Raw genomic sequence first — 26138 nt, forward strand, 5'->3', positions numbered from 1 at the left:
CCCCCATATTCAAAATAAGGACAGTGCGCGAAAACAAAGTGTCACATTACACCACACAGTAGTACCCCTTATATACATTATGCCATGTTAGAGCCCCTTACACACATTACACCAAAGTAGAGCAAAGGCTATAGTTTATATCTTTAAATATCACTATAAGGAAACAGATTACAACTTGTTTTGATCCATAGCCCTTCTGTGTTCTTGCAGCCTGGCCACCCACAGACACACCCTCCACACACTAGCCGGCTTTCTCTATTTTCCTGACATTTCCGCCTCTGAGGCCTCCCCCCACGGCACAACTTCCTCTGTTCAGTAACGTGTGCCAGGGCATCCCTGGTCCCTGTGGTTCCGGAAGCTGCATATCCTGGCGGTATGGCTTGGTGTAACCGGAGCGTGTCTCAGTACAGCTGGTATCCTCGCCCTGCCTACCGCTAGTAATCTCCCAGTGCGCTGCTGCGGTCAGTGCCACCACCAATATGGAGCTGATGAGGTGAGCGGGCAGGCAGCACTGGTGGGGTGACTGCAGCCGCTCCCTGATGCCGCAGCAATCCAGGCAATTGCCCTGCTTGCCCATCCCTAGATCCGCTCCTTATCAGGATTGGCTGCAAAATATAGCATTATACATGTGTGTATTACGCTGGCTGTTTTTTTTTTTTTGGTTGTTGTTTTTTTGCAGGGGACTGATTTATTCCCTTTTTATTTGGAGTTACTTCTAACTGTAATGCCCTGTGTGTGTGTGTAGTCATGAAACTCCTCCCTGTGAAATACTTTTAAACTTTTTGCCCCGCCCTTCCAGTAGTGAGTAGGAGGGGTCAAGAAAGGTGTAAATCATATCTAAACCTGCCTGGGGAGGCATGATGATGCGACACCATCACTGCCCTCTGCCCTGTTCCATTCCCTTTACAAGGATAAATGGGATTCAGAAGAATTGCTTAACTACCTGGGATTACTGGAAAACTATCCATAATTTAGGATTCTCCCAGGCATTCCCGGAGAGTAAGCAAGTATGCCCTGTTCTGATATACTCCAGAATGAAATATTGCAGAAATCTACATATAGAAAATCAGTAATAAAAAAATGAGTAAACAAATTCTTTTTTTCCTAAATTGTTTAACGTTCTGTTTTTGTCCTCACTAGGTGCTACAAAAACTCGGGAAAGCAGATGAGACAAAAGACGAGCAGTTTGAACAATGCGTGCAAAACTTCAACAAACAGTTGGTAAGTAGCTTCTAAACTGCTAATTTTACACCTCCACTGTCAAAACAGTGTAATGTTATTGTTTACTAGAATATAAATGGAGATGCTGTTTATACATACCTAGATTTATAATTTCCATATTTAATGATTAATTGGTGTCTTGTATTTTTAGCACTCCTCTCTTTGTACAAAATAACATAACAATTTGGAAAAATATAGTATTAGCAAAGGAACACCCACAGGAAATTTTAGTGTAACTGAGCTGCTCCTTCACATTATTGAGGGCCCCCAGAACGTCTGGACTGAAGCAGTATTCCAAAAGGCTCAAGGACTGTCCCATGCTGTGCTCACAGCCTTTGGGGTGTGGCCATTCTGCAAGCAGCTTCCTATTGGTACATAGATTCACATCCCCATCTGGCAGACACCCACTTTTTGTCATCCAATAAGTTTGGGACCCACCCATATCACAGACATGGAGGAACTTTGGGTACTAAGGAGCACCTCATTACAACTTTAATGCTTACCTGGGATTATGCCATTAAATAAGAGCTTCAAGCAAACCACATGTCACCAATAAACCTTCCTCTCCCCAAAAAGGGATCTAGGGGCGTCGGTATCTGCTCACCCCCTTTCCAGTATTGGTTACATCTCCTTTTCTCATGAATTCTCAAGAATTCTTGGTATGTAGTCATTAAGCCAATGCATTCTTTGCAGAAAGATGGTGTATAAAAGCTGAGAATGCAATGTGACTATTTTAGTTATAGATACTGTAATCCAATATGTCTTATATTTTTTCTTTCTGTTATGTCCAATGTTAATATTTAGCAATGACTAAACCGTATAAAACATTCTTATTATAGGTGTTTACTTAATTTCAGTGCTGAGCTGCTTATAGAGATCATAATTCACAAATATCTTCCTTTGTATTCTCCATTATGTTATCTCCTTCCAGATATGTTATATAATGGGGAAAGAGTATAACTTAAATAGAGTGTGGATAGGTTTGCACAGGACCAGTGGCAGCTCCAGAGGTGAAGCTGTAGCTCAATCCAAAATTCAAATAGGGGAGCCACACCAACTGCCAGTGAGTCCCAGAAAGCGATGTTTGGGGAGGAAGTTGGTGTGGCTCCCCTGTCTGAAATTTGGGCTGCGCTGCAGCCCAACCTCGGAAGCCGTCACTTGACAGGACTGAAAATATAACAGGACAGGCAAAGAGATTGCAGAAGTGATATTACTATGAAATAAACATTTATTATTTTCACATATATGAAAGGATTTATGCTTAGGGGCCTATTAATCATTTTAATTAACAGGGGCCGTATGGCCGATAATTAAGTATCTAATGAGCACTGGAGCAATTCAACATTGCTCCGATGCGGAGACAGCTGATCTGAAAGTCTGCTTTCCCTGCGAATCCTTTAACCACTACTTCAGTAGTGGTTAAAGTCAAGCTCTAATCATTTTGATTCGGAGTGAAAGGTAAGCAGGAGATATACATGATATAGGCCTCTATAAGTTTTCTTTAAAAAACAAAACAAACTTAAAACTTAAAATTGTTTGAAAATGTAAAGGTCTATACACACGGTGAGATTCTGGCTATGCCCGATTCTCGCTATGCGACATGGACTGGGGTCGGTATCGCAAGCAAAGATTACTGTGCTTGCGATACCGATTTTGGCTAAGTGACAATTTTGATTATCTTTTACACGAGAGTCAAAATTGACTTGCCTATTTTCGTAAGCTGTGTACACATGGTGCAGTATGCACTAACTTTCCGTACGATTTTGACTATATAGTTGAATTCTGGGTATTCTTGGAAACTGGTGCTGTGTGTTCTAGGAAGGGTTAAATAGGCATATAGTTTGGAGCAGAGAAAGGAACATGATAGAAACTTTAAAATATATCAAGGAGGGAAACCTTCTCCACATAAAGAGAAGCAATAGGACATGAGGACATGCACTGAATGGGGGGAGGTTCAGGGGAAATTTGAGGAAAAATTATTTCACAGAAAGGGTAGTGGACAGGTGGAATAGCCTCCAATCAGAGGTGGTAGAGGCTAAGGGTATCTGGACTATAGACACTAGAAATAGGTCAACATGGCCATTAGGTTGATATGAACAATGTCGACATGAAAAAAGGTTGACATGAGTTTTTCACACTTTTTAAAATGTTTTACTTTTTCATACTTTACGATCCTCGTGGACTACGATTGGGAACGGTAACCTGTAGCTCGCCATGCAAGGTGACGCGGTGCACTAATTGGGGTTCCCGGTCACTTGACGGAGAAAACGGCACCAAAAAAACATAAAAAACTCATGTCAAGCTTTTTTCATGTTGAACTTGTTCAGGTCGACCTAATGGCTGTGTCGACATGTTTCTAGTGTAGACCTATCCACTGTCGACCAATGGGTGTCGACCTAGAGTCCCATACCCGAGGCTAAGACAGTAGAGCAATTTAAACATGCATGGGATAGACATAAGGATATCCTTACAAAGAAATAAGGATCAAATAAAGTTTGGGATAAAAATATGGTAAACAAAAGGGGCAGACTAGATGGGACAAGTGGTTCTTATCTGCCGTTCAATTCTATGTTTCTATGTTTCTATTAGGCCCTACACACATGCCGATTTGTTTGAAAGATATGAACGATCTCGTTCATAAATGAACGAGAACTCGTTCATATCTTTCAGTGTGGAGGCTCCAGCGATGAACGATGCGCGGCCCCGCAAGGGGATAAGGCTCTGGCCTGTAGCCCCTCCCCTAGTCCCAGGGCGCCATTTAGAGTAAATGTTCCCGCCCTGGAGCTGCATCTCTCTGTCTCCATCACTCCCTGTAAGCGTTTGGGCGCCATTACACACAGCTGCGCTGATTCTGGGACTGCTGGGTGATGCCTCCTCTGTAAGGCCGCCTGCATCATCAGCGCTGTGCATTTACAGGACACTTAAGTATTCTACATGTTGTTTAGACCGTGTTAGTTAAGAACAAGTGCATACTTCAGGGTTATTTTGTACAAGTGCAATAGTACCCCTGTTTGGGTGAGTGCAATCGTACCTGCTTTCTTCAATCGACGCCTGCGGTTCGACGACTTCTCCCGACTTCCTCTTCTGGAGCCTTTGGCAGAAGAATGATCACCCCAAGAAGGACCCCACCGGTAAAAGGAAAGGCAAATGAGCGGTGACAACACGTTTATTTACACAAAAAAAGGACAATCACCTTTAAATGACCCCGCGTGTCGTTAGCAAGCCAATCGGGCTTCAAAAGGCACACTGCGGCACATCACATAACATTGGCATCATAACAGCAACGTGATCTCATATCATTTGCATAATCAGCATAACCCTTATCATATACCATTTGCATAATCAGCATAAATGCTCTTTACAGCTCAGAAGAAGTCCCGAATGTCCTTTAACTAGGAGAGTGCAGGAATGTCCAAATGGTATACTAGTGCGCCACTAGATGGCGACAGGAACTCAAATAAAAGGCAATTTTTAATGTAATACACAATCCGGAGAAGTCTGTAAGTAATGGTTTAGGCAGAATATAAAAGTCACCTCATGTGGAGAACTGGTTGCGGATAATCAAAAGGGTAATTAGCAATTAGCATAAGTCGGTATAATAATGACTGAGAGGGATGGTACCAGGGCACTGTGATTATCTCTTTGGTAGGCAAGGCCTGGGGGCCGAGTGTCCTGGTAATGGGCTGGGCAAACTTGGCACCAATAGGGCTTGACAGGGTGCAGGCACCGCAACACAATACTGACAGGTGTTTAAACGGGCGCCAATGAGTATCACTCAATCAGGGTCCTCAGGACTTATGTTCGTTAGTGGGATTGGTGGGGCTAACAGTCTTTTCACCACTTCGCAGTGATGGGTGGCGGGCCAAGGTTTGACTATTCCTGGTCTGGCCGGCCTTTTCTATCCCCAAACCGTTGGTGATACAGTGTAGGTGCAGACTACTTGCCAGCCCCTCCCAGCCGGATCCAAATCTCAACTCCCGTCACCTGTTTGCGGCTGCTGGGCTCCCCCTCGGTGCTGCTGCGGCTGACAGCCCCTCTCTCGCTCGGCTGCGGCTGGCGGCTCTTCTCCCGGCTCAACGGCAGCGTGTCCCAATGGCCGATGTGTTGCTGCGTCGGGCGGCTCTGTTCCCTGCTGGCTGATGGTAACGGCTGGTCGCCCCTTCTCTGCTCGGCAGCGGGTCCCGTCTCAGTGTGCGGCTGGCGGCAGTGGTCAGCGGTTCTTCCTCCGGCGGTACCTGTCTGCTCACCGCGCGGCCGCTGCTCTCCTCTGTGTCACGGGCAGGCGGGTGGTAGCGGTCGGGTCTCGGTCCTCCCTTCAGCGTGGCTCCGTCCCCTCCGCAGCCGCGTCTCCCTTCTCCTCGCAGCGCGTTCCTCTCGCGCCAGACCTGTTGCTCCACCCCTTATTTTCCCGCTTCTCCTCGTCCAATCCATGACGTTCCAGGGGCTCCCGCTCTCCCCAGAACAGCTGTAAACTGCTGGGTCCTGGTGCCCGCCTCAGCTCCCCCCTCCGTGCATTGTTGCTAGGCAACCGGGAGCAAAGGTTTGAATACTGCCCATGCCCTTCAACGGTAACTTATCAGGCAACATTAGTTGTACCTGGGGGGGTTAGGATGCAGCAATGATACCCCCAAACGAGGGTATCACACAAGTACCCTGTGATATTCATCCAGTTTTTACTGTGCATTGATATATCTGTTTATATACATAGCCTTACTCAGTAATAGTATTGCTAGTCCAGTGCAGTTTAATTGTTTGTCATAATTCCTGCATAGTACATGTGACTGTGTGTGTGTGCACAGTGGCGGATTTAGGGGGGGGGGGGGGGCACCAAGGCACGTGCCCCCCCTGTCATTTTAGTTGATTTTTGTATTTTTTTTTTATTTTCTTTTGTGCGCACGCCACGGCGCACCCACCCGACATGAGGCTGCTGCTGCTGGTCCTGAAGGATGTTTTACAGTGGCGTAACTCCTGCCCCCGCAGCCCTCGCGGTGGCTTGGGGGCGAGGGGCTGCGGGGGCGCCACTGATTTAGTGCAGACTGACATGCGGACGAGCGTCCGCATGTCAGTCTGCGGTCTCGTTTCCTCCGCTGCTGTTAGGAGGGACACGGAGGGCACAGCGCACGCCTCCCTGTGTCCCTCCTGGGTCTCCGGCGGCCGCGGGTCTCATAAAGGAAGTGCCGTTCGTGAGCACTTCCTTTATTAGAGTGACCCGCGGCCGCCGGAGACCCAGGAGAGACACAGGGAGGCGTGCGCTGTGCCCTCCGTGTCCCTCCTAACAGCAGGGGAGCGGGGGGGAGCGGCGGCGGCGAAGGAAGCGGGGGGGGAGGGGACGCACTGAGGGGGCATATCTGGCACTGGGGGGGAATATCTGGCACTGGGGGCATATTTGGCAGGGAGGGGGGGGGGGGGAGAATATCTGGCACTGGGGACATATATGGCACTGGGGGGAATATCTGGCACTGGGGGCATATATGGCACTGGGGGGGGGGAAATATCTGGCACTGGGGGCATATGTGGCACTGGGGGGGGGATATCTGGCACTGGGGGCATATGTGGCACTGGGGGGGGGAATACCTGTATCTGGCACTGGGGCATATGTGGCACTGGGGGCATATATAGCACTGGGGGGGGGGGATATCTGGCACTGGGGGCATATGTGGCACTGTTGGGGAATATCTGGCACTGGGGGCATATGTGGCACTGGGGGGGTATATGTGTACCTGGCACATGGGGGGGGGGCTATATTTGGCACTGGGGGCAGGTGAGTACCTGGCACCGTGGGGGAATATCTGGCACTGGGGACATATGTGGCACTGGGAGCACAGCCCTAGCAACAAGGACTACCTCCTAGCAACGAGCATGACACCCAGTGCATGAAACCCCTGGCAACGAGCATGACACTCTGAGCATGAAAACCCCTGGCACCGTGCATGGAACCAAGAGCATGAAACCACTGGCAACGAGCATGACACCCAGTGCATGAAACCCCTAACAACGAGCAGGTATTTGAAAAGTACTTAGAAGCCTTACTGTAGGACTTAATGTGTAACGGGCATTACGGTGTGTGGCATAATGTATCACGGACATTGCGGTGTGTGTCATAATGTGTCGCAGGCATTACGGTGTATGGTATACTATATCGCTGGCATTGTGATATGTGGTATAATGTCTCAGGGTCATTGCAGTGTGTGGCATAATGTATCACGGACATTGCGGTGTGTGTCATAATGTGTCAGGCATTACGGTGTGTGGTATACTATATCACGGGCATTGTGGTATAATGTCTCAGGGTCATTGCAGTGTGGCATAATATATAACGGGTATTGCGGTGTGTGGCATAGGGTATAACGGGCATTGCGGTATGTGTCACAGGCATTACGGTGTATGGTATACTATATCACGGGCATTGTGGTATAATGTCTCAAGGTCATTGCAGTGTGTGGCATAATGTGTCACAGGCATTGTATGTGCTATAATGTATCGGGCATTGCAGTGTGTGGTATAATGTATCACGGACATTGCAGTGTGTGTCATAATGTGTCACAGACATTGTATGTGCTATAATGTATCAGGGGCAGTGCAGTGTGTAGCATAATGTATAACGGGCATTGCAATTCCTGTCATAATGTGTCACAGGCATTATAGTGTGTGGCATAATGTGTCGGGGGCATTACGGTGTGTGGCATAATGTGTCGGGGGCATTACGGTGTGTGCATACTGTGTCATGTGCATTATTGTGTGTGGCATAATGTCTAAGGGCCATTGCAGTATGTGGCATAATGTATACTGGGCATTACTATAAGGAGGAAAAATGACAAATAATGTAAGGGGCATGAATCAGGATTATTTTTCTTTCCTGTGGTGGCCAACGTCTGGGCGTGCAGGTTGCAAAACTGTGGTATAAGGTAGTCTTTTCCTGCAATGCCACGCCCATCCCAACGAAGCCACGCCCATTCCAACGAAGCCACGCCCCTTATGGTGCTTACCCTGTAATTTTTTTCTGGATCCGCCCCTGTGTGTGCATATAGCTGCTGGGTGATCTCTACTCCGTGTATCTCACTCCTACTGCCAGGGCCGGACTGGGACTAAAAATAGGCCCTGGCATTTTTGAAGCACACAGGCCTACCTCGGTGACTCCTCCCCTTACTGTTCCTGACTCCTCCTACTTCTTAGTCTTTGTGCTCTTACAGATAAAACTAATATTATAACACATACAAGTGTACATCATTCTCTATTAAAATATACAGAACCAGTGGTTGAAGTGGGGGTATGGAAAAGTGTAGGATGTAACTAAGCGTGCACCGAAGGCGCGCGCGCACCGGCAAAGGGGGCTTGGTCACTCAAAAGGGGGCGTGTCCTTCAGTGTAGTTTATCACACCATATACCCCTTATACACATTATGCACCACAATAGTAGGACCCCTTATACTATCTAGTACTTGTGCCTCTTTCACATTATACCACAGTATGAGCCAAAATTCACAATATACCACACGGAATGAGCCGAAATTCACATTATAGCAGAAGTGACCTATTATGAGAAATTCTAGCCTAATATACATTGTTCACTTCATATAGCAGAAATGTGGTTTGCAGGTATTAGTACTAATTATGCAATTCCTTAAAAAAACACAAGTGACATAATCAAAAAGCAAAGGGCATCAAAACTATAAAGAAAGTACAGCAGTGGCAGTACCTGCCCATGGACTGTGAAGGGAAGAAGCAGTGCACCCAGCAGGTGAGCAAAGAAGGCTGCAGCCAGTGCACGCACTGCTTGCAGCAGCAGAAGTCTGCAGTGCAGTGCATGTAAAGACGCTGAGCTCCCCCCGCCCGCACCTTTTACACTCAGGCCGGCTTGGTCGCGTCCCTCTGTCTGCTCAGCTCCCCCCGCCCGCACCGCTCCGCTCGTACTCCGGAAGGCTCAGTCACCTTATGACGTCATGACGTAGCCGCGTCACTATGCAAATTACTCAGCCGCTCAGCACAGTGCCACCCAGGAGGCGGTGCTGCCAGTCTCGTAATGGATGGACAAATCGGCCCACCTGGCCATCGGCCCTTCTGGCATATGCCAGAAGTGCCAGATGGCCAGTCCGGCCCTGCCTACAGCTATCCCTATATTCTGTAACCTGAGGGGGCTCTGTGAGTCAGAGTTATTAGATAATGTAGGTATTTCACAGGATATACGTATTTTATATTTTTCTGTGTTTTTCAGTCACATTTTACCTCCGAAATCCTCTGTTTGTGCTGTCACACTGCATAGGGGGTTTGTGTTAGGTATTATATCTGCTGATATTGGGGGTCATTCCGAGTTGATCGCTAGCTGCCATTGTTCGCAGCGCAGCGATCAGGCTAAAATTCAGCATTTCTGCGCATGCGTATGCACCGCAATGCGCACGCGCGATGTACGGGTACAAAGTCCTTTGTGGTTTTGCACAGGTTCTAGAGACGTTTTCATTCGCACTGGTGGCCGCAAGAAGATTGACAGGAAGGGGGCATTTCTGGGTGTCAACTGACCGTTTTTAGGGAGTGCTTAGAAAAATGCAGGCATGCCAGGGAAAACGCAGGCGTGGCTGGGCGGGTGTGTGACGTCAAAAGCCAACCCTCCAATGTTAGAATCAACGGATAGTAGAGTAAGTTCAGGGCTGGTCTTGTTTTGCACAAAATGTTTTTGCAGGCGCTCTGCTGCACAGGCGTTTGCACTTCTGCAAAGCGAAAATACACTCCCCAGTGGGCGGCGACAATGCGTTTTCACGGCTGCTAAAAACTGCTAGCGAGCGATCAACTCTGAATGACCACCATTGTACTGTGCCGCCCATGGTTTACGCTTTCATATCATGTCAGCTACAGGGGGCGATGGGTCTGGGGCTGATTCTGCCATGCGCGGTTATGATGTCCCAGATGAATTTGAGGATAACATGGCTGCGGAGGGTTCAGGTTTTGGGTGTTCTGTACCCCCCAGTCAGTTTTTAACAACGGGGGCACATCTGGGCCCGCCTTGGTCTGCCTTTTCTAATTTACTGACAACGCTGGTAACTAGACTTGCGCCCCCTATGGGACCTCCTGTGCTTTATCAGCCTTATATGGTCCCTGCGGTTAATCCGCCATGGACAGATGGTCTGTCCACTCAGTTACAGCAATTGAATAACTCTTTGGATAAACGTATTCCTGACCCTCGCCCGCCTAAGACTAAACCTTAGACGTTCTCTAAGCGGGCTGTTATTTCCTCTCAATTAATGCATGTTCCGGATACCTCTTCCGATGAAGATGGCGTGTATACTGACCCCACAGACTCTGATCATGGATCTGATGGGGACTCTGTTTCACAGGTGGATGTTCCTGATCTATTAGAGGCTATCAGGCTCATTCTTCAGACTGTAAATTTCCAATTATTCCTAAATCATTTCAAATGCCAGCGTTAATATATGCTGCGGATGCAAGGCGCATCTTATTACCATATACGATAAAAGTGCGCTGTACGTCACAAACACTACATCTCTTAAGAGAAAACAAGTACTCGCACACATTGTAGGCTGAGGTCCAACGCTCAGAGATGTATATATTTGGTATTAAAAGGGTATGCATACAATGTAACATATGTACAATATATCATTCAGTCATAACATATATATATATATATATATATATATATATATATATATATATATATATACAAACAAAGAACCCAGCACTCACCAAAGTAAACTCACTTATCCTCAACAATTCAATAAATAAATGATGGGGGTTTAGTTGGTGGATTGGCCAATGCACGGAAGCCTGCATACCGATTTTCAAGGTACCCCACCTTCATGCAGGTCCTACACTATCACAGAGTCTTAAAACCTGACTACTTCACTGCTGTTACACACATCATCTGCCTGCTAGATTTAATGAGTACCTGCCACACCTTTATGGCTTTTAAAGGTACACTAGTCACCTTTTGCACTGGCTCAAAGATGATTGCTAAGGAACAGCTGAGACAGGTTCAGGATAATAAAGTCCACACAGGGGTGCATGAGAAAGCTAGTGGCCACGGTTAATAAGAGCTAACCATAGATTAACCCCATCGTATATACAAAGAGAAAAAACCACAGCACTCACCACACCAGAAGCGGGGCACAGCTATGCACTTACCACTCACAGGGTGGGGTGCATGTAACACAGCACTCTCCACCACAAAAGCGGGGTACACAGCTGTACTTACCACTCACAGGGCGGGGTGCATGTAGCCCATGACCACATCGCTCTAATAAATACAAACAAAAAACCCAGCACTCACCAAAGTAAACTCACTTATCCTCAACAATTCAATAAATAAATGATGGGGGTTCAGTTGGTGGATTGGCCAATGCACGGAAGCCTGCATACCGATTTTCAAGGTACCCCACCTTCATGCAGGTCCTACACTATCACAGAGTCTCTGACTACTTCACTGCTGTTACACACATCATCTGCCTGCTAGATTTAATGTGTACCTGCCACACCTTTATGGCTTTTAAAGGTACACTAGTCACCTTTTGCACTGGCTCAAAGATGATTGCTAAGGAACAGCTGAGACAGGTTCAGGATATATATATATATATATATATATATATATATATATAGTTACAGAGTTACAATTACATAAGAAGCAGTTGTAGTTTCATAAGGATCCGTTACAGCCAGCATACTTCACCCTATTTGCTCAATGCACAGTCCTCTCCATCTTTGAATCTGCACCAACAGCAATGAAAACAGAGCTTCCTGGGTGAGGGGAAATACCTATATACTGTGTATTGTAGGAGGTACATGTCTGGGACTGAGTCTTCTGTTATTGGTCCAGGGGAGGGAGATATCTCATTCATGATGCGTTATTGGTCAGTTTGAGGGCTATTGTCCTCTGTTTCTGGCACATGTCTCTTCAGGAAATCCTTTGTATTTATACATTTGGTCATAACTAATCATTTCAATGTTCTACAATCTAACCATAGCTATCCAATTAACACACACATTCTCCTGATCATTTTGACACTAAGCATGATATGTTTATCTTGTTTCGTTCCAATAATACATATATATATATGATGTTATAACTCTCTTATATAAATACATTATAATGTCTGGTGCTTGACATGTTTAATTTATGTGTTGTATGAAAATACGTGTTGAATATATCTTTGTGGCTTGTCTGTGTGAATGCGTATGCTACCATATATCGCTGTGCACACTGCGTGTATGCGCACGCACAGAGACCCACAGAGTTTGTATGTGGTGTGTATGTAATATTTTTGACTTCGACAAGATCGATGATGATCCTGAGCCTGCTACTACATCTAAGAAACTGGACAGGTTCAAACGTCAGAAGGTTACTAAATTGGTTTTACCTCATTCTGACCATTTGGTTGACAGGGTGGTCTTCAGTATGCCGACTGTGTGGATCCTGGCGCACAGTATACCAGCGCCGGAATCCCTACAACCGGCATACCGACACTTTTTCTCCCTCGTGGGGGTCCACGCCCCCCCCCTGGAGGGAGAATAAAATAGCGTGGCGTGCCACCGTGCCCGCAGCATGGTGAGCGCAGTGAGCCCGCAAGGGGGTCATTTGCGCTCACCACGCTGTCGGTATGCCGGCGGTCGGGCTCCCGGCGCCGGTATGCTGGCCGCCGGGAGCCCAGCCGCTGGCATACCATACTACACCTGGTTGATATACGTCAGGAATCCTGGGAGAAACCAGGAAGGAAATTCACCTGCACAAGAAGATGCTATCCCGCTATCCCCTTGTGGCAGAATTGAGTAAAAATTGTGAAACGCCACCGCCGGTGGACTCGCAAATCGCTCGGCTGGTGGTGTAATCTGCTCTGCCTATCATTACCGTCACTTCTCTCAAGGAGCCGACGGATAAGCGTATGGAGTGCTGCTTAAAAGCTATCTCTACCCTTGCAGGGGCTGCGTATAGGTCCACATTGCTGCTACTTGGGCCGCAGAAGCTATTGAGGCGTGGGCTCAGGAAATAGAGGCTGAGTTTCCTTCCAATTTTTCTTAGCATGCCAGACAATGTCTCTCTTATATTGTCACAGCATCTCATTACATAAAAGAAGCCGCTTCAGATGCAGGTGTTCTGGCGGCCAAGGTTGCTACGACATCCATTTTGGCTCACCGTATTCTCTGGTTGTGGTCCTGGTCGGTGGACTTGGACTCTAAGAAAACCCTGGAGGTGCTCCCGTTTAAAGGAAACATCCTCTTTGGTGAGGATCTCAACAAGATTGTCGCTGACTTGGCGTCTGCTAAGACTGCATGTCTACCTAGTACTACTCCTTCGGCCCCGAAGGCTAAGAGTACTTCCTTTCGTTCCTTTCACCCTTCGGATAAAGCAAAGGGTCAGGCGCACCCGAAACAGTCTTGCACTTCCAAAACCTCCAAGCCTAAACGTGCCTGGGCTGCCCATCAGCCAAATCTGACAAGCCTGTGACATGGCGGGATAGCATCCCCCTGGGGGATCCCAGGGTGGGAGGCCGACTTCTACAGTTCACCCAGGAATGGTTGAAGACCACTTCAAACGCTTGGGTACGGGAAGTCGTCACTCACAGATACGCTATATCCTTCAAGACACGTCTCCCTCCTTGCTGTTGCCTGATGGACATCCCTTCAGATCAGTTGAAGGCAACAACTCTCCGTTTAGTGGTACAATCTCTCCTCGACACCGAAGTGGTAGTGCCGGTGCCTCTGGCTGAGAGTGGCAGGGGTACTATTCAACGCTGTTCCTTGTCCCCAAACCGAATGGTTCCTCCCTGCCCATTCTCAACCTCAAATCTTTGAAGTTTGTGAGGGTCTCCAAGTTTCTTATGGAGACCCTTTGCTCTATTGTCCTGGCTTTTGAACCAGAGGACTATATGGTATCCCTGGATATACAGGATACTTCCCTGCATATTCCTATTGCCATGTCACATCAGTAATATCTGCGGTTTGCTATTGGCAATCTCCATTACCAATTCTGGGCCTTAATGTTTAGTCTAACCATGGCTCTGCAAATTTTCACCAAGGTCATGGTAGTTATGACGGCTTCACTCCGCCGTCGGGGCATCCGGATCCTGCCGTCTCTGGACGACCTGCTGATCCTGGCCAATTCCCCAGAAGTTCTCCTTCGTCATTTGGATCTGACAGTCCAGTTTCTGCAAGCCCACGGGTGGCTCATTAACTGGAAGAAATCATCCCTGGTCCCTGCTCAGTGCATGTTGCATCTGGGAGCATTGTTGGACACACACAACCAGAGGTTGTTTTTGTCACAGGAAAAGTCCTGAAGCTTCAGGGCAAGATACGTTGCTTCCTCTCTCGTCCGCGTGTGTCGATACACTCGTGATGCAAGTACTAGGCCTCATGGTGTCTGCTTTCGACATGGCGGAGTATGCTCAATTTCATTCCCATCCTCTGCAGAAACTGATTCTTGCCAAGTGGGATGGCCTTCCTCATCGGATCAGGTCTCAAATGATCTCCTGGTCTCCGGAGGTCCGTCTGTCACTGACCTGGTGGCTACAGGACCAACGATTGAGCAGGGGTCATCCCTTCTGGATCTCCAACTGGGTCCTTCTGATGCCAGTCTGAGGGGTTGGGGCGCGGTGTTGGAGCAACATTCTCTTCAGGGTCGGTGGACCAGGGAGGAGTCTCTCCTCCCGATAAACATTCTGGAATTGCGGGCAGGGTTCAATACTCTGAAACTAGCCCGGCATCTGGTACAGAACAGGTATGTTCAAGTACAGTTAGACAACGCCACCACGGTGGCGTACATAAATCATCAAGGCGGCACTCGAAGCCACATGGCAATGATGGAAGTGTCAAGGATTCTTCAATGGGCGGAACGCCATCTGCCAGCCATATCAGCAGTGTTCATTCTGGGGAACCTCAACTGGGAAGCGGACTTCCTCAGTCGTCAGGACGTACGCGCCGGAGAGTTGAGCCTTCATCCAGAAGTATTTCAACTCCTAGTGGACAAGTGGGGCCTACCAGATGTAGACCTGATGGCGTCTCGACACAATCACAAGGTTCCGGTCTTCGGAGCAAGGACAAGGTATCCTCAAGCGGCATTCGTGGACACACTGGCAATTCCATGGAACTTTCGGCTGCCATACGTGTTCCCTCCGGTGTCACTCCGGCCCAGAGTAGTGAGGAACTTCAAGCAAGAAGGCGGAATCCTTCTTCTAATAGATCCAGCGTGGCCCAGACGGCATTGGTTCTCAGACCTACAGGGTCTCTTGCTAGAGTGTCCTCTTCTGTTTCCGCAATGACCAAACCTCCTGGTTCAGGGCCCTTGTGTTTACCAGGATTTGGCGCAACTGGCTTTGACTGTGTGGCTCTTGAAGCTTCCGTACTGAGGACCAAAGGATTTTCTGAGTCGGTCATTCAAACTATGTTGAAGGCCTGTAAGCGGGCTTCTGCTCGGATTTACCATAGGGTCTGGAATTCTTACTTTGCTTGGTGCGAATCTAACAATCATGGTTACATGTTTAGTACGGCCAAACTTTTGGCCTTCCTACAGCAGGGCCTGGACTTGGGCCTTCGGCTGGCCTCCCTCAAGGTTCATATTTCTGCCTTGTCGGTATGGTTTCAGAGAAAAATTGCGACTCTGCCTGATGTTCATACATTCACTCAGGGTGTTTTACGGATTCAACCTCCCTATGTCCCACCTGTGGCTCCTTGGGATTTGTCTGTGGTTCTGGAGGCTCTGCAAGAGTCTCCGTTTGAACCTCTCGAATCTGCGGACCTTAAGTGGCTTTCCCTCAAGGTCTTGTTTCTGCTGGCTATTGCCTCTGCTAGACTGGTATCAGATTTGGGTGCTTTGTCTTGTAGGTCCCCTTATCTGATTTTTCACCGTGACTGGGCGGTTCTTTGAACGCGCCCTGGTTATCTACCTAAGGTAGTGTCTTCTTTCCACCTTAACCAGGAGATTTTGGTTCCGGCCTTTGTCTTTCCGGATTTATCCTCCAAAGAGCGGTCTTTGGATGTGGTACTGGCTCTCCGTATCTGTGTGAAGAGGACAGCCTCCATTGGGAAGTCTGATTTCTCTCTTTGTACTGTTTGGTTTTCACAAACGGGGTTGGCCTGCTAACAAGCAGACCTTGGGGAGATGGATTAGAATGGGGATTGCACATGCTTATGTACAGGCTGCTCCTGCTGCCATCAAAGCCCATTCTACTCGGTCTGTTGGACCTTCTTGGTCGGCCCGCCGTGGTGCGACCCGTGAACAATTGTGCAAGGCGGCTCCGTGGTCCTCAGTGAACACGTTCATAAGGTTCTATGCCTTCAATACTTCCGCCTCCCAGGATGCTTCCTTTGGACGCCGGGTTTTCGTGCCCGCTACAGTGCATCCCCTCCCATAAGGAACTGCTTTAGGACATCCCCAATGTTATTCCCTGTAGAATACCAGTGTACCCCGCTGCAGAAAATGAGATTTATTGTAAGTACTTACCCTTGTTAAATCGCTTTCTGCGAGGTACACTGGATTCCACAGGGCGCCCACCCTGACGCACTTAGCTTCTTTGGGTTGGTATGGCATTAGCCGCTGATACCTTCTGCTGTCATGAGAATGTGGTGTCTTTGGCTACTAACTGTTGTCATCTCTTTTACCTGCTACTGCATTGGACTGGTTGACAAAACTAAGCTCCTGTGCACGGAGGCGGGGTTATAGAGGAGGCGGCGCTGAGCATCTTGGGAACAGTCAAAGGTTTTAGCCTGTTGGTGCCTCGGCTCAAGATCCTACTCTACACCACGATGTTATTCCCTGTGGAATTCAGTGTACCTTGCAGAAAGATTTAACAAGGGTAAGTTCTTACCATAAATCTCCTTTTTCCAGTGGGAGGGCATGGGGCAGCTTGCTTGACTGCAGATAGCTACAGTTCCTGGAAATAGATTTCTTAGCTTTCAGTGGGAAGTACTGGGGACTTGGGGATAAGAGTTCAGGAGCCAATGAAATCCACTGACGAATATACAAAACCGCATGCCAGACATGTGGAGCTGGATCAGGGACAAGTTACTGGAAGGCTGATATTTAGCTTCTTGGCATAGTAGAGACAAGCTGCCAGTGTCCACCAAAAGGTGAGAGTCCCAGCATTTGGAGTATAAAAATCTAATGCCGGGTACACACTAAAACGATGGGGATTCGTCCCGATGTTGGAACGAATCCCCATCAGCCCTTGATCATGTATACACACTGGGGCGATGTTAATGAAGGTCGGAACAAACACGTTCCTTTCTTCATTGGCATACTACAGGACACTAGCGACAACGCTTGGTTGGACGTGCAGCACATCCAACTAAGGGGGTCATTCCGAGTTGATCGCTAGCTGCTTTCTTTCGCTCTGCAGCGATGAGGCAAAAAAAGGCACTTCTGAGCATGCGTATGCGTCGCAATGCGCACGTGCGTCGTACTATTGCAACGAAAGATGTAGTTTCACACAAGGTCTAGCGAAGCTTTTCAGTCGCACTGCTGGCCGCAGAGTGATTGACAGGAAGAGGGCATTTCTGGGTGTCAACTGACCGTTTTCAGGGAGTGTTCGAAAAAACGCAGGCATGCCAGGAAAAATGCAGGCGTGGCTGGGCGAACGCAGGGTGTTTTTGTGATGTCAAAACAGGAACTGAACAGTCTGAAGTGATCACAAGCTCTGAGTAGGTATTGAGCTACTCTAAAACTGCACAAAATTATTTTGTAGCTGCTCTGCGATCCTTTCGTTCGCACTTCTGCTAAGCTAACATACACTCCCAGTGGGAGGCGGCATAGCGTTTGCACGGCTGCTAAAACTGCTAGTGAACGAACAACTCCGAATGACCACCTAAGCGTCCGTCGCTGGCATCTGCAGGAGCGCGCATTCCCTTGTACACACTGAGTGATGTAGGCAATATGTTTTAAAAGGGCATATTGTGCCGACATCGCTCTAGTGTGTACCGGTTAAGTCAGACAGAAACCGAGATATATAGCTGGGAAGAGCAATAAACAGGCTTGGATGGGGACCATTGCTTTGAAGTCTGATATCTCTGGTTCCCCAGGGACGATTTAAAAAATCTGGTACCCCTGGAAGAAGGGGACCCTCGGCAATCAGCCTAGGGCCTTTATTCTCTTTGGGCCCTTGGTCAACTGCTCACTGAGCCCATTCGAGAAAGACGACCCTGCTGTGTGGCGGAGCTACACGGGACCAGGCTGCTGTGTGTTAGAGGGAGAGGATGAGCTGCTACAGACCCAGCAGCCAGACTTTGGGGGTCATTCTGACCCGATCACTCGCTGCAGTTTGTTGCAGCGCAGCGATCGGGTCGGAACTGCGCATGCGCCGGCGCCACAGTGCGCCGGCGCATGGCAGTCGTCATTGTCTAGCGATTGCCACTGAGGCAGAGGCGGTCGATGGGCAAGAGGGGGCTGGACAGCAGCGTTAAGCCGCCGTTTAGGGGGCGCTGTTGGCCAACGCAGGGTAATTTCCGGGACTTTCAGACTTTTCTGTCTGAAAAGGGTATCAGTGTGCCCATATAGTGTGTGTGTGTGTGTGTGTGTGTGTGTGTCAGTGTGCCCATATACAATCTATATGTCAGTGTGCTCCTGGTCCCTGCGTCTGTCAGTTGGGGTGTATTTGTGTGACCGATGCCGGGATATATATATTTATAATTAAATTATTGATATTTTTTTATATATATAAATTTATGCGGAAACCCCCCTCATTTGCCGCTGTATTAATATGTGTGTTTGTGTATTCATTAACCTTTGGTATCACAGGCGACTGGAGGCAACCACTTTGTGCTTGAGTGGCTGGGGGGGTGTTAGGTTTTCTCCATACAGGAAAGCAGTTTGTGTTTTTTCAGATGAAAACATCCTTTAGGGCAGCAATATAGAAATGACTCAGCCTCTGAAAACACAGACAAGACGCTGAGCGTGGCATTATGAGGAGACACTGGGTGCAAAACCTGCTGACTAAAACAAAAATGTACTCCAGATGAAAGCCTAGAAAGAGTGACTGAAGTAACAGACATCAGAAGGTCATATGGTAAAAGTGCTGAAAATTAAGTTTGGTGCTGGGTAATCTTTAGTTAAAATAGGGAATATTGACCTGATAAATTCACATCATCCTGTGCTGGAGATGACTGCACTTTGCATGGAAAGGGATGACATTAATGTCGTGAGACCACTTTTACACAATATATTAATAAATCATTGTTTTAGATTAGTCATATGGGGTATATTCAATTCCTGTTGGATCCTTTCAATGACTCGGCCAAACTCGACAGGTTTTGTCTGTTCCGATAACCTGTTGAGTTTGGGCACGCTTCTGACAAAATACGGGGATTCCGACAACCCACGTGTCTTCCGACATCTCGGGAATTCCCGACTTGTCGAAAAAAAAACCCAAGCCTTTCCTTCCCTCCCCTTCCGACCTAAAACAGTTGGAAACTGCCGTCTTTCCGACAAGATGGAGGTTTTAGACAGGAACTGACTATACCCCTATTCAATTCTAGTCGGAAACTGCTGTCTTGTCGGAAAGACGGCAGTTTCTGACTTTTTTTAGGTCGGAAGGGGTTCCGACCTAGTCAATTGGGCTGCTTTTTTTCCAACAATAATAGCCGCGGATCCACATGCTTTTGTCGGAAATGCAGCTAAATCTGACAGGTTTAAAAAGTCTGATTGAGGAGATGAAACGGGGGAGTGGGGACATGTCCGAGGGGGGAGGGGACATGTTTTGAGGGGTGTGGGGATGGGGAGGATTATGAGGAAGAGACGACGTTGTGACCTACATTCAGCGCCGGAGCCTGAAGCCAGGTGGACGCCAAGTGCCGTGAGGTCTGGCGGCGCACCCCATCCTCCTGCCACGATGCTGCATGAGCTGCGGTGTTCCCTGCTGTCCCTGCTGCGATGACCTGCTAGCGGAACTCAGTGCACAGGAGCATATATAGGGACATTTACATGCTGGGATTCATATCTGTGTCCTTTCCGACAATGTCAATCCGACTTTAAAAGTTGGATTGGCATTGTCGGGAACGGCCAAATCAGACAGCTCATTGAATACTGCATTGTCGGATCCTTTCCGTCGTAAAGGATCCGACAAACACTGAATACACCCCGTAGGGGATATCATTTCAGTAGAGGGACCAGAGATACTTTTGTTCCAGGACTGTATGAGTCCAACCTGACCTCACTATTGGGGTTAAGGGAAACAAATTCTATTGTATCCTAAACACCACCCTGTGATAGACGTTACTACCGTATACGCACTCACAGAAAGAGTCAAAGCTGGATCATCCATTAGGCAACCTAGGACCCGCACAGGGAACACTGAGAGACCCTGATTATTCAAACGTAGAGCGTAAAGGGAGGCCACACCAGTATATTAGCTTGGGTCTCAATAAGGGCCTAATTCAGACCTGATCGCTGTTGTGCGAAATCGCACAACGCCCAATTATCGAACGATTGCGCATGTGTAAGGATCGTAATCTTTTTTGATGCTAGGTGAACGCAGGCTGATTGACAGGAAGTGGATGTTTGGGGTGGTAACTGGCCGTTTTCTGGGAGTGTCAGGAAAAACACAGGTGTTCCCAAGCGTTTTCAGGGCGGGTGTGTGACGTCAGCTCAGGCCCAATCAGCCTGTTTCTTTTGCATGTGTAGGAGTAAGTCCTGGGCTACGCACAGACTGCACATACTGGAATAATCATTCGATGGTGAGTGAGTTGCGAACCGATTTGCAGCTGCACAGTGTTTGCAAAGCTTTTCACACGGCGTATGCAGACTTGCACGGTGCGGATTTTCACTGTGGCTGGGCAGCAACTGTACGATTGCAAATCTCTGCAAATTCGCAGAGGAGCGATCAGGTCTGAATTAGGCCCAAAGTATCTGACACGATACTCTATACAGACCCATATAGAGAGGGTTTACATATGTTTCTCTGACGTCCTAGTGGATGCTGGGACTCCGTCAGGACCATGGGGAATAGCGGCTCCGCAGGAGACAGGGCACAAAATGTAAAAGTTTGACCACTAGGTGGTGTGTACTGGCTCCTCCCCCTATGACCCTCCTCCAAGCCTCAGTTAGGTTTTTGTGCCCGTCCGAGCAGGGTGCAATCTAGGTGGCTCTCCTAAAGAGCTGCTTAGAAAAAGTTTGTTAGGTTTTTTATTTTCAGTGAGTCCTGCTGGCAACAGGCTCACTGCAACGAGGGACTTAGGGGAGAAGAAGTGAACTCACCTGCGTGCAGGATGGATTTGCTTCTTAGGCTACTGGACACTAGCTCCAGAGGGACGATCACAGGTACAGCCTGGATGGGTCACCGGAGCCGCGCCGCCGACCCCCTTGCAGATGCCGAATAGAGAAGAGGTCCAGAAACCGGCGGCAGAAGACGTCTCAGTCTTCATGAGGTAGCGCACAGCACTGCAGCTGTGCGCCATTGCTCTCCGCACACTTCACACCAGCGGTCACTGAGGGTGCAGGGCGCTGGGGGGGGCGCCCTGGGCAGCAATGTAATATACCTATTCTGGCTAAAATATATCACATATAGCCCCTGGGGCTATATGGATGTATTTAACCCCTGCCAGGTTCCAAAAAAAACGGGAGAAGAAGCCCGCCGAAAAGGGGGCGGGGCCTATTCTCCTCAGCACACAGCGCCATTTTCCTGCCCAGCTCCGCTGCGAGGAAGGCTCCCAGGACTCTCCCCTGCACTGCACTACAGAAACAGGGTAAAAACAGAGAGGGGGGGCACTTATTGGCGATATTTATAATATTTGAGCTGCTATAAAGGGAACACACTTATTAAGGTTGTCCCTATATATATTTATAGCGCTTGGGTGTGTGCTGGCAAACTCTCCCTCTGTCTCCCCAAAGGGCTAGTGGGGTCCTGTCTTCTATCAGAGCATTCCCTGTGTGTCTGCTGTGTGTCGGTACGTGTGTGTCGACATGTATGAGGACGATGTTGGCGTGGAGGCGGAGCAATTGCCTGTAATGGGGATGTCACCCCCTAGGGAGTCGACACCAGAATGGATGGCTTTGTTTATGGAATTACGGGATAGTGTCAGCACGCTACAAAAGTCGGTTGACGACATGAGACAGCCGGCAAACCAGTTAGTACCTGTCCAGGCGTCTCAGACACCGTCAGGGGCTGTAAAACGCCCTTTACCTCAGTCGGTCGACACAGACCCAGACACTGACACTGAATCCAGTGTCGACGGTGAAGAAACAAACGTATTTTCCAGTAGGGCCACACGTTATATGATCACGGCAATGAAGGAGGCTTTGCATATCTCTGATACTGCAAGTACCACAAAAAGGGGTATTATGTGGGGTGTGAAAAAACTACCGATAGTTTTTCCTGAATCAGAGGAACTGAATGAAGTGTGTGATGAAGCGTGGGTTACCCCAGATAGAAAACTGCTAATTTCAAAGAAGTTATTGGCATTATACCCTTTCCCGCCAGAGGTTAGGGCGCGCTGGGAAACACCTCCTAGGGTGGATAAGGCGCTCACACGCTTATCAAAGCAAGTGGCGTTACCGTCTCCTGATACGGCCGCCCTCAAGGATCCAGCTGATAGGAGGCTGGAGAATACATTAAAAAGTATATACACACATACGGGTGTTATACTGAGACCAGCAATCGCCTCAGCCTGGATGTGCAGTGCTGGCGTGGCTTGGTCGGAGTCACTGTCTGAAAATATTGATACCCTGGATAGGGACAGTATTTTACTGACTATAGAGCAGTTAAAGGATGCATTTCTTTATATGCGAGATGCACAGAGAGATATTTGCACTCTGGCATCAAGAGTAAGTGCGATGTCCATATCTGCCAGAAGAAGTTTATGGACGCGCCAGTGGTCAGGTGATGCGGATTCCAAACGACATATGGAAGTATTGCCGTATAAGGGGGAGGAATTATTTGGGGTCGGTCTATCGGATCTGGTGGCCACGGCAACGGCCGGAAAATCCACCTTTTTACCCCAGGTCACCTCCCAGCAGAAAAAGCCGCAGGCTTTTCAGCCGCAGTCCTTTCGTTCCTATAAGAACAAACGAGCAAAAGGACATTCCTATTTGCCCCGAGGCAAAGGAAAGGGTAAGAGACTGCAACAAGCAGCTCCTTCCCAGGAGCAGAAGCCCTCCCCGGCTTCTACAAAGGCGTCAGCATGACGCTGGGACCTTACAAGCAGACTCAGGGGCGGTGGGGGGTCGCCTCAAACATTTCAGCGCACAGTGGGCTCACTCGCAGGTGGACCCCTGGATCCTGCAGGTAGTATCTCAGGGTTACAGGTTGGAATTCGAGAAGTCCCCTCCTCGCCATTTCCTAAAGTCTGCTTTGCCAACGTCTCCCTCCGACAGGGCGACGGTATTGGAGGCCATTCACAAGCTGTATTCTCAGCAGGTGATAGTCAAGGTACCCCTCCTACAACAGGGACAGGGGTATTACTCCACGCTATTTGTGGTACCGAAGCCGGACGGCTCGGTAAGACCGATTCTAAATCTAAAATCTCTGAACCTGTACATACAAAAATTCAAGTTCAAGATGGAGTCACTCAGAGCAGTGATAGCGAATCTGGAAGAAGGGGATTTTATGGTGTCCTTGGACATCAAGGATGCTTACCTTCATGTTCCAATTTGTCCTTCACACCAACGGTACCTCAGGTTCGTGGTCCAAAACTGTCATTATCAGTTTCAGACGCTGCCGTTTGGATTGTCCACGGCACCCCGGGTCTTTACCAAGGTAATGGCCGAAATGATGATCCTTCTTCGAAGAGAAGGCGTCTTAATTATCCCTTACTTGGACGATCTCCTGATAAGGGCAAGATCCAGAGAACAGCTGGAGGTCGGAGTAGCACTAACCCAAGTAGTGCTCCAACAACACGGGTGGATTCTGAATTTTCCAAAATCCCAACTGATCCCGACGACACGTCTGTTGTTCCTAGGGATGATTCTGGACACTGTTCAGAAAAAGGTATTTCTTCCGGAGGAGAAAGCCAGGGAGTTATCCGATCTAGTCAGGAACCTCCTAAAACCAGGAAAAGTATCTGTGCATCAATGCACAAGAGTCCTGGGAAAAATGGTAGCTTCTTACGAAGCGATTCCATTCGGCAGATTCCATGCACGAACTTTTCAGTGGGATCTGCTGGACAAATGGTCCGGATCGCATCTGCAGATGCATCAGCGGATAAAATTGTCCACAAGGACAAGAGTGTCTCTGCTATGGTGGTTGCAGAGTGCTCATCTGTTAGAGGGCCGCAGATTCGGCATACAGAACTGGGTCCTAGTGACCACGGATGCCAGCCTGAGAGGCTGGGGAGCGGTCACACAGGGAAAAAAGGACAGGTATTGCGCCAGGTCAAGAGACCCTCAGGCAATAGCTGTAGACGCTCTGGTAACACCATGGGTGTACCAGTCAGTGTATGTGTTTCCTCCTCTGCCTCTCTTACCAAAAGTACTGAGAATTATACGGCAAAGGGGAGTAAGAACGATACTCGTGGCTCCGGATTGGCCAAGAAGAACTTGGTACCCGGAACTTCAGGAGATGCTCACGGAAGATCCGTGGCCTCTACCTCTAAGACGGGACCTGCTTCAGCAGGGACCGTGTCTATTCCAAGACTTACCGCGGCTGCGTTTGACGGCATGGCGGTTGAACGCCGAATCCTAAGGGAAAAAGGCATTCCGGAAGAGGTCATCCCTACCCTGGTAAAAGCCAGGAAGGAGGTGACTGCACAACATTATCACCGCATTTGGAGAAAATATGTTGCGTGGTGTGAGGCCAGGAAGGCCCCGACGGAGGAATTTCAACTCGGTCGATTCCTACATTTCCTGCAAACAGGATTGTCTATGGGCCTCAAATTAGGGTCCATTAAGGTTCAAATTTCGTCCCTGTCGATTTTCTTCCAGAAAGAATTGGCTTCAGTTCCTGAAGTCCAGACTTTTGTAAAAGGAGTACTACATATACAGCCCCCGGTTGTGCCCCCAGTGGCACCGTGGGATCTTAATGTAGTTTTGGATTTTCTCAAATCCCATTGCTTTGAGCCACTCAAATCGGTGGATTTGAAATATCTTACATGGAAAGTAACCATGCTACTGGCCCTGGCTTCAGCCAGGAGAGTTTCAGAATTGGCGGCTTTATCGTATAAAAGCCATATCTGATTTTCCATTCGGACAGGGCAGAACTGCGGACGCGTCCTCACTTTCTGCCTAAGGTGGTTTCAGCGTTTCACCTGAACCAGCCTATTGTGGTGCCTGCGGCTACTAGCGATTTGGAGGATTCCAAGTTGCTGGACGTTGTCAGAGCATTGAAAATATATATTTCAAGGACGGCTGGAGTCAGAAAATCTGACTCGCTGTTTATACTGTATGCACCCAACAAGCTGGGTGCTCCTGCTTCTAAGCAGACGATTGCTCGTTGGATTTGTAGCACAATTCAACTTGCACATTCTGTGGCAGGCCTGCCACAGCCTAAATCTGTCAAGGCCCATTCCACAAGGAAGGTGGGCTCATCTTGGGCGGCTGCCCGAGGGGTCTCGGCATTACAACTCTGCCGAGCAGCTACGTGGTCAGGGGAGAACACGTTTGTAAAATTCTACAAATTTGATACCCTGGCTAAGGAGGACCTGGAGTTCTCTCATTCGGTGCTGCAGAGTCATCCGCACTCTCCCGCCCGTTTGGGAGCTTTGGTATAATCCCCATGGTCCTGACGGAGTCCCAGCATCCACTAGGACGTCAGAGAAAATAAGATTTTACTTACCGATAAATCTATTTCTCGTAGTCCGTAGTGGATGCTGGGCGCCCATCCCAAGTGCGGATTGTCTGCAATACTTGTACATAGTTATTGTTACAAAAAAATCGGGTTGTTATTGTTGTGAGCCGTCTGTTCAGAGGCTCCTACGTTTGTCATACTGTTAACTGGGTTCAGATCACAAGTTGTACGGTGTGATTGGTGTGGCTGGTATGAGTCTTACCCGGGATTCAAAATC

The 26138-nt window shown here is 48.4% G+C and overlaps 1 protein-coding gene across 6 annotated transcripts in view; it reads left to right on the forward strand.

The window, feature by feature from the left end:
* BIN1 (bridging integrator 1) overlaps positions 1-26138 on the forward strand; it is a 249497-nt gene that overhangs the window by 114424 nt on the left and 108935 nt on the right. For all 6 annotated transcript variants that reach the window (XM_063933973.1, XM_063933974.1, XM_063933977.1 and 3 more), the window contains exon 2: positions 1141-1221. In XM_063933973.1, the coding sequence (XP_063790043.1) occupies positions 1141-1221 (81 nt within the window). The remainder of the gene's footprint in view (positions 1-1140; positions 1222-26138) is intronic.

This window comes from Pseudophryne corroboree, chromosome 7 (genome assembly GCF_028390025.1).
Source record: "Pseudophryne corroboree isolate aPseCor3 chromosome 7, aPseCor3.hap2, whole genome shotgun sequence".
Taxonomy (NCBI): domain Eukaryota; kingdom Metazoa; phylum Chordata; class Amphibia; order Anura; family Myobatrachidae; genus Pseudophryne; species Pseudophryne corroboree.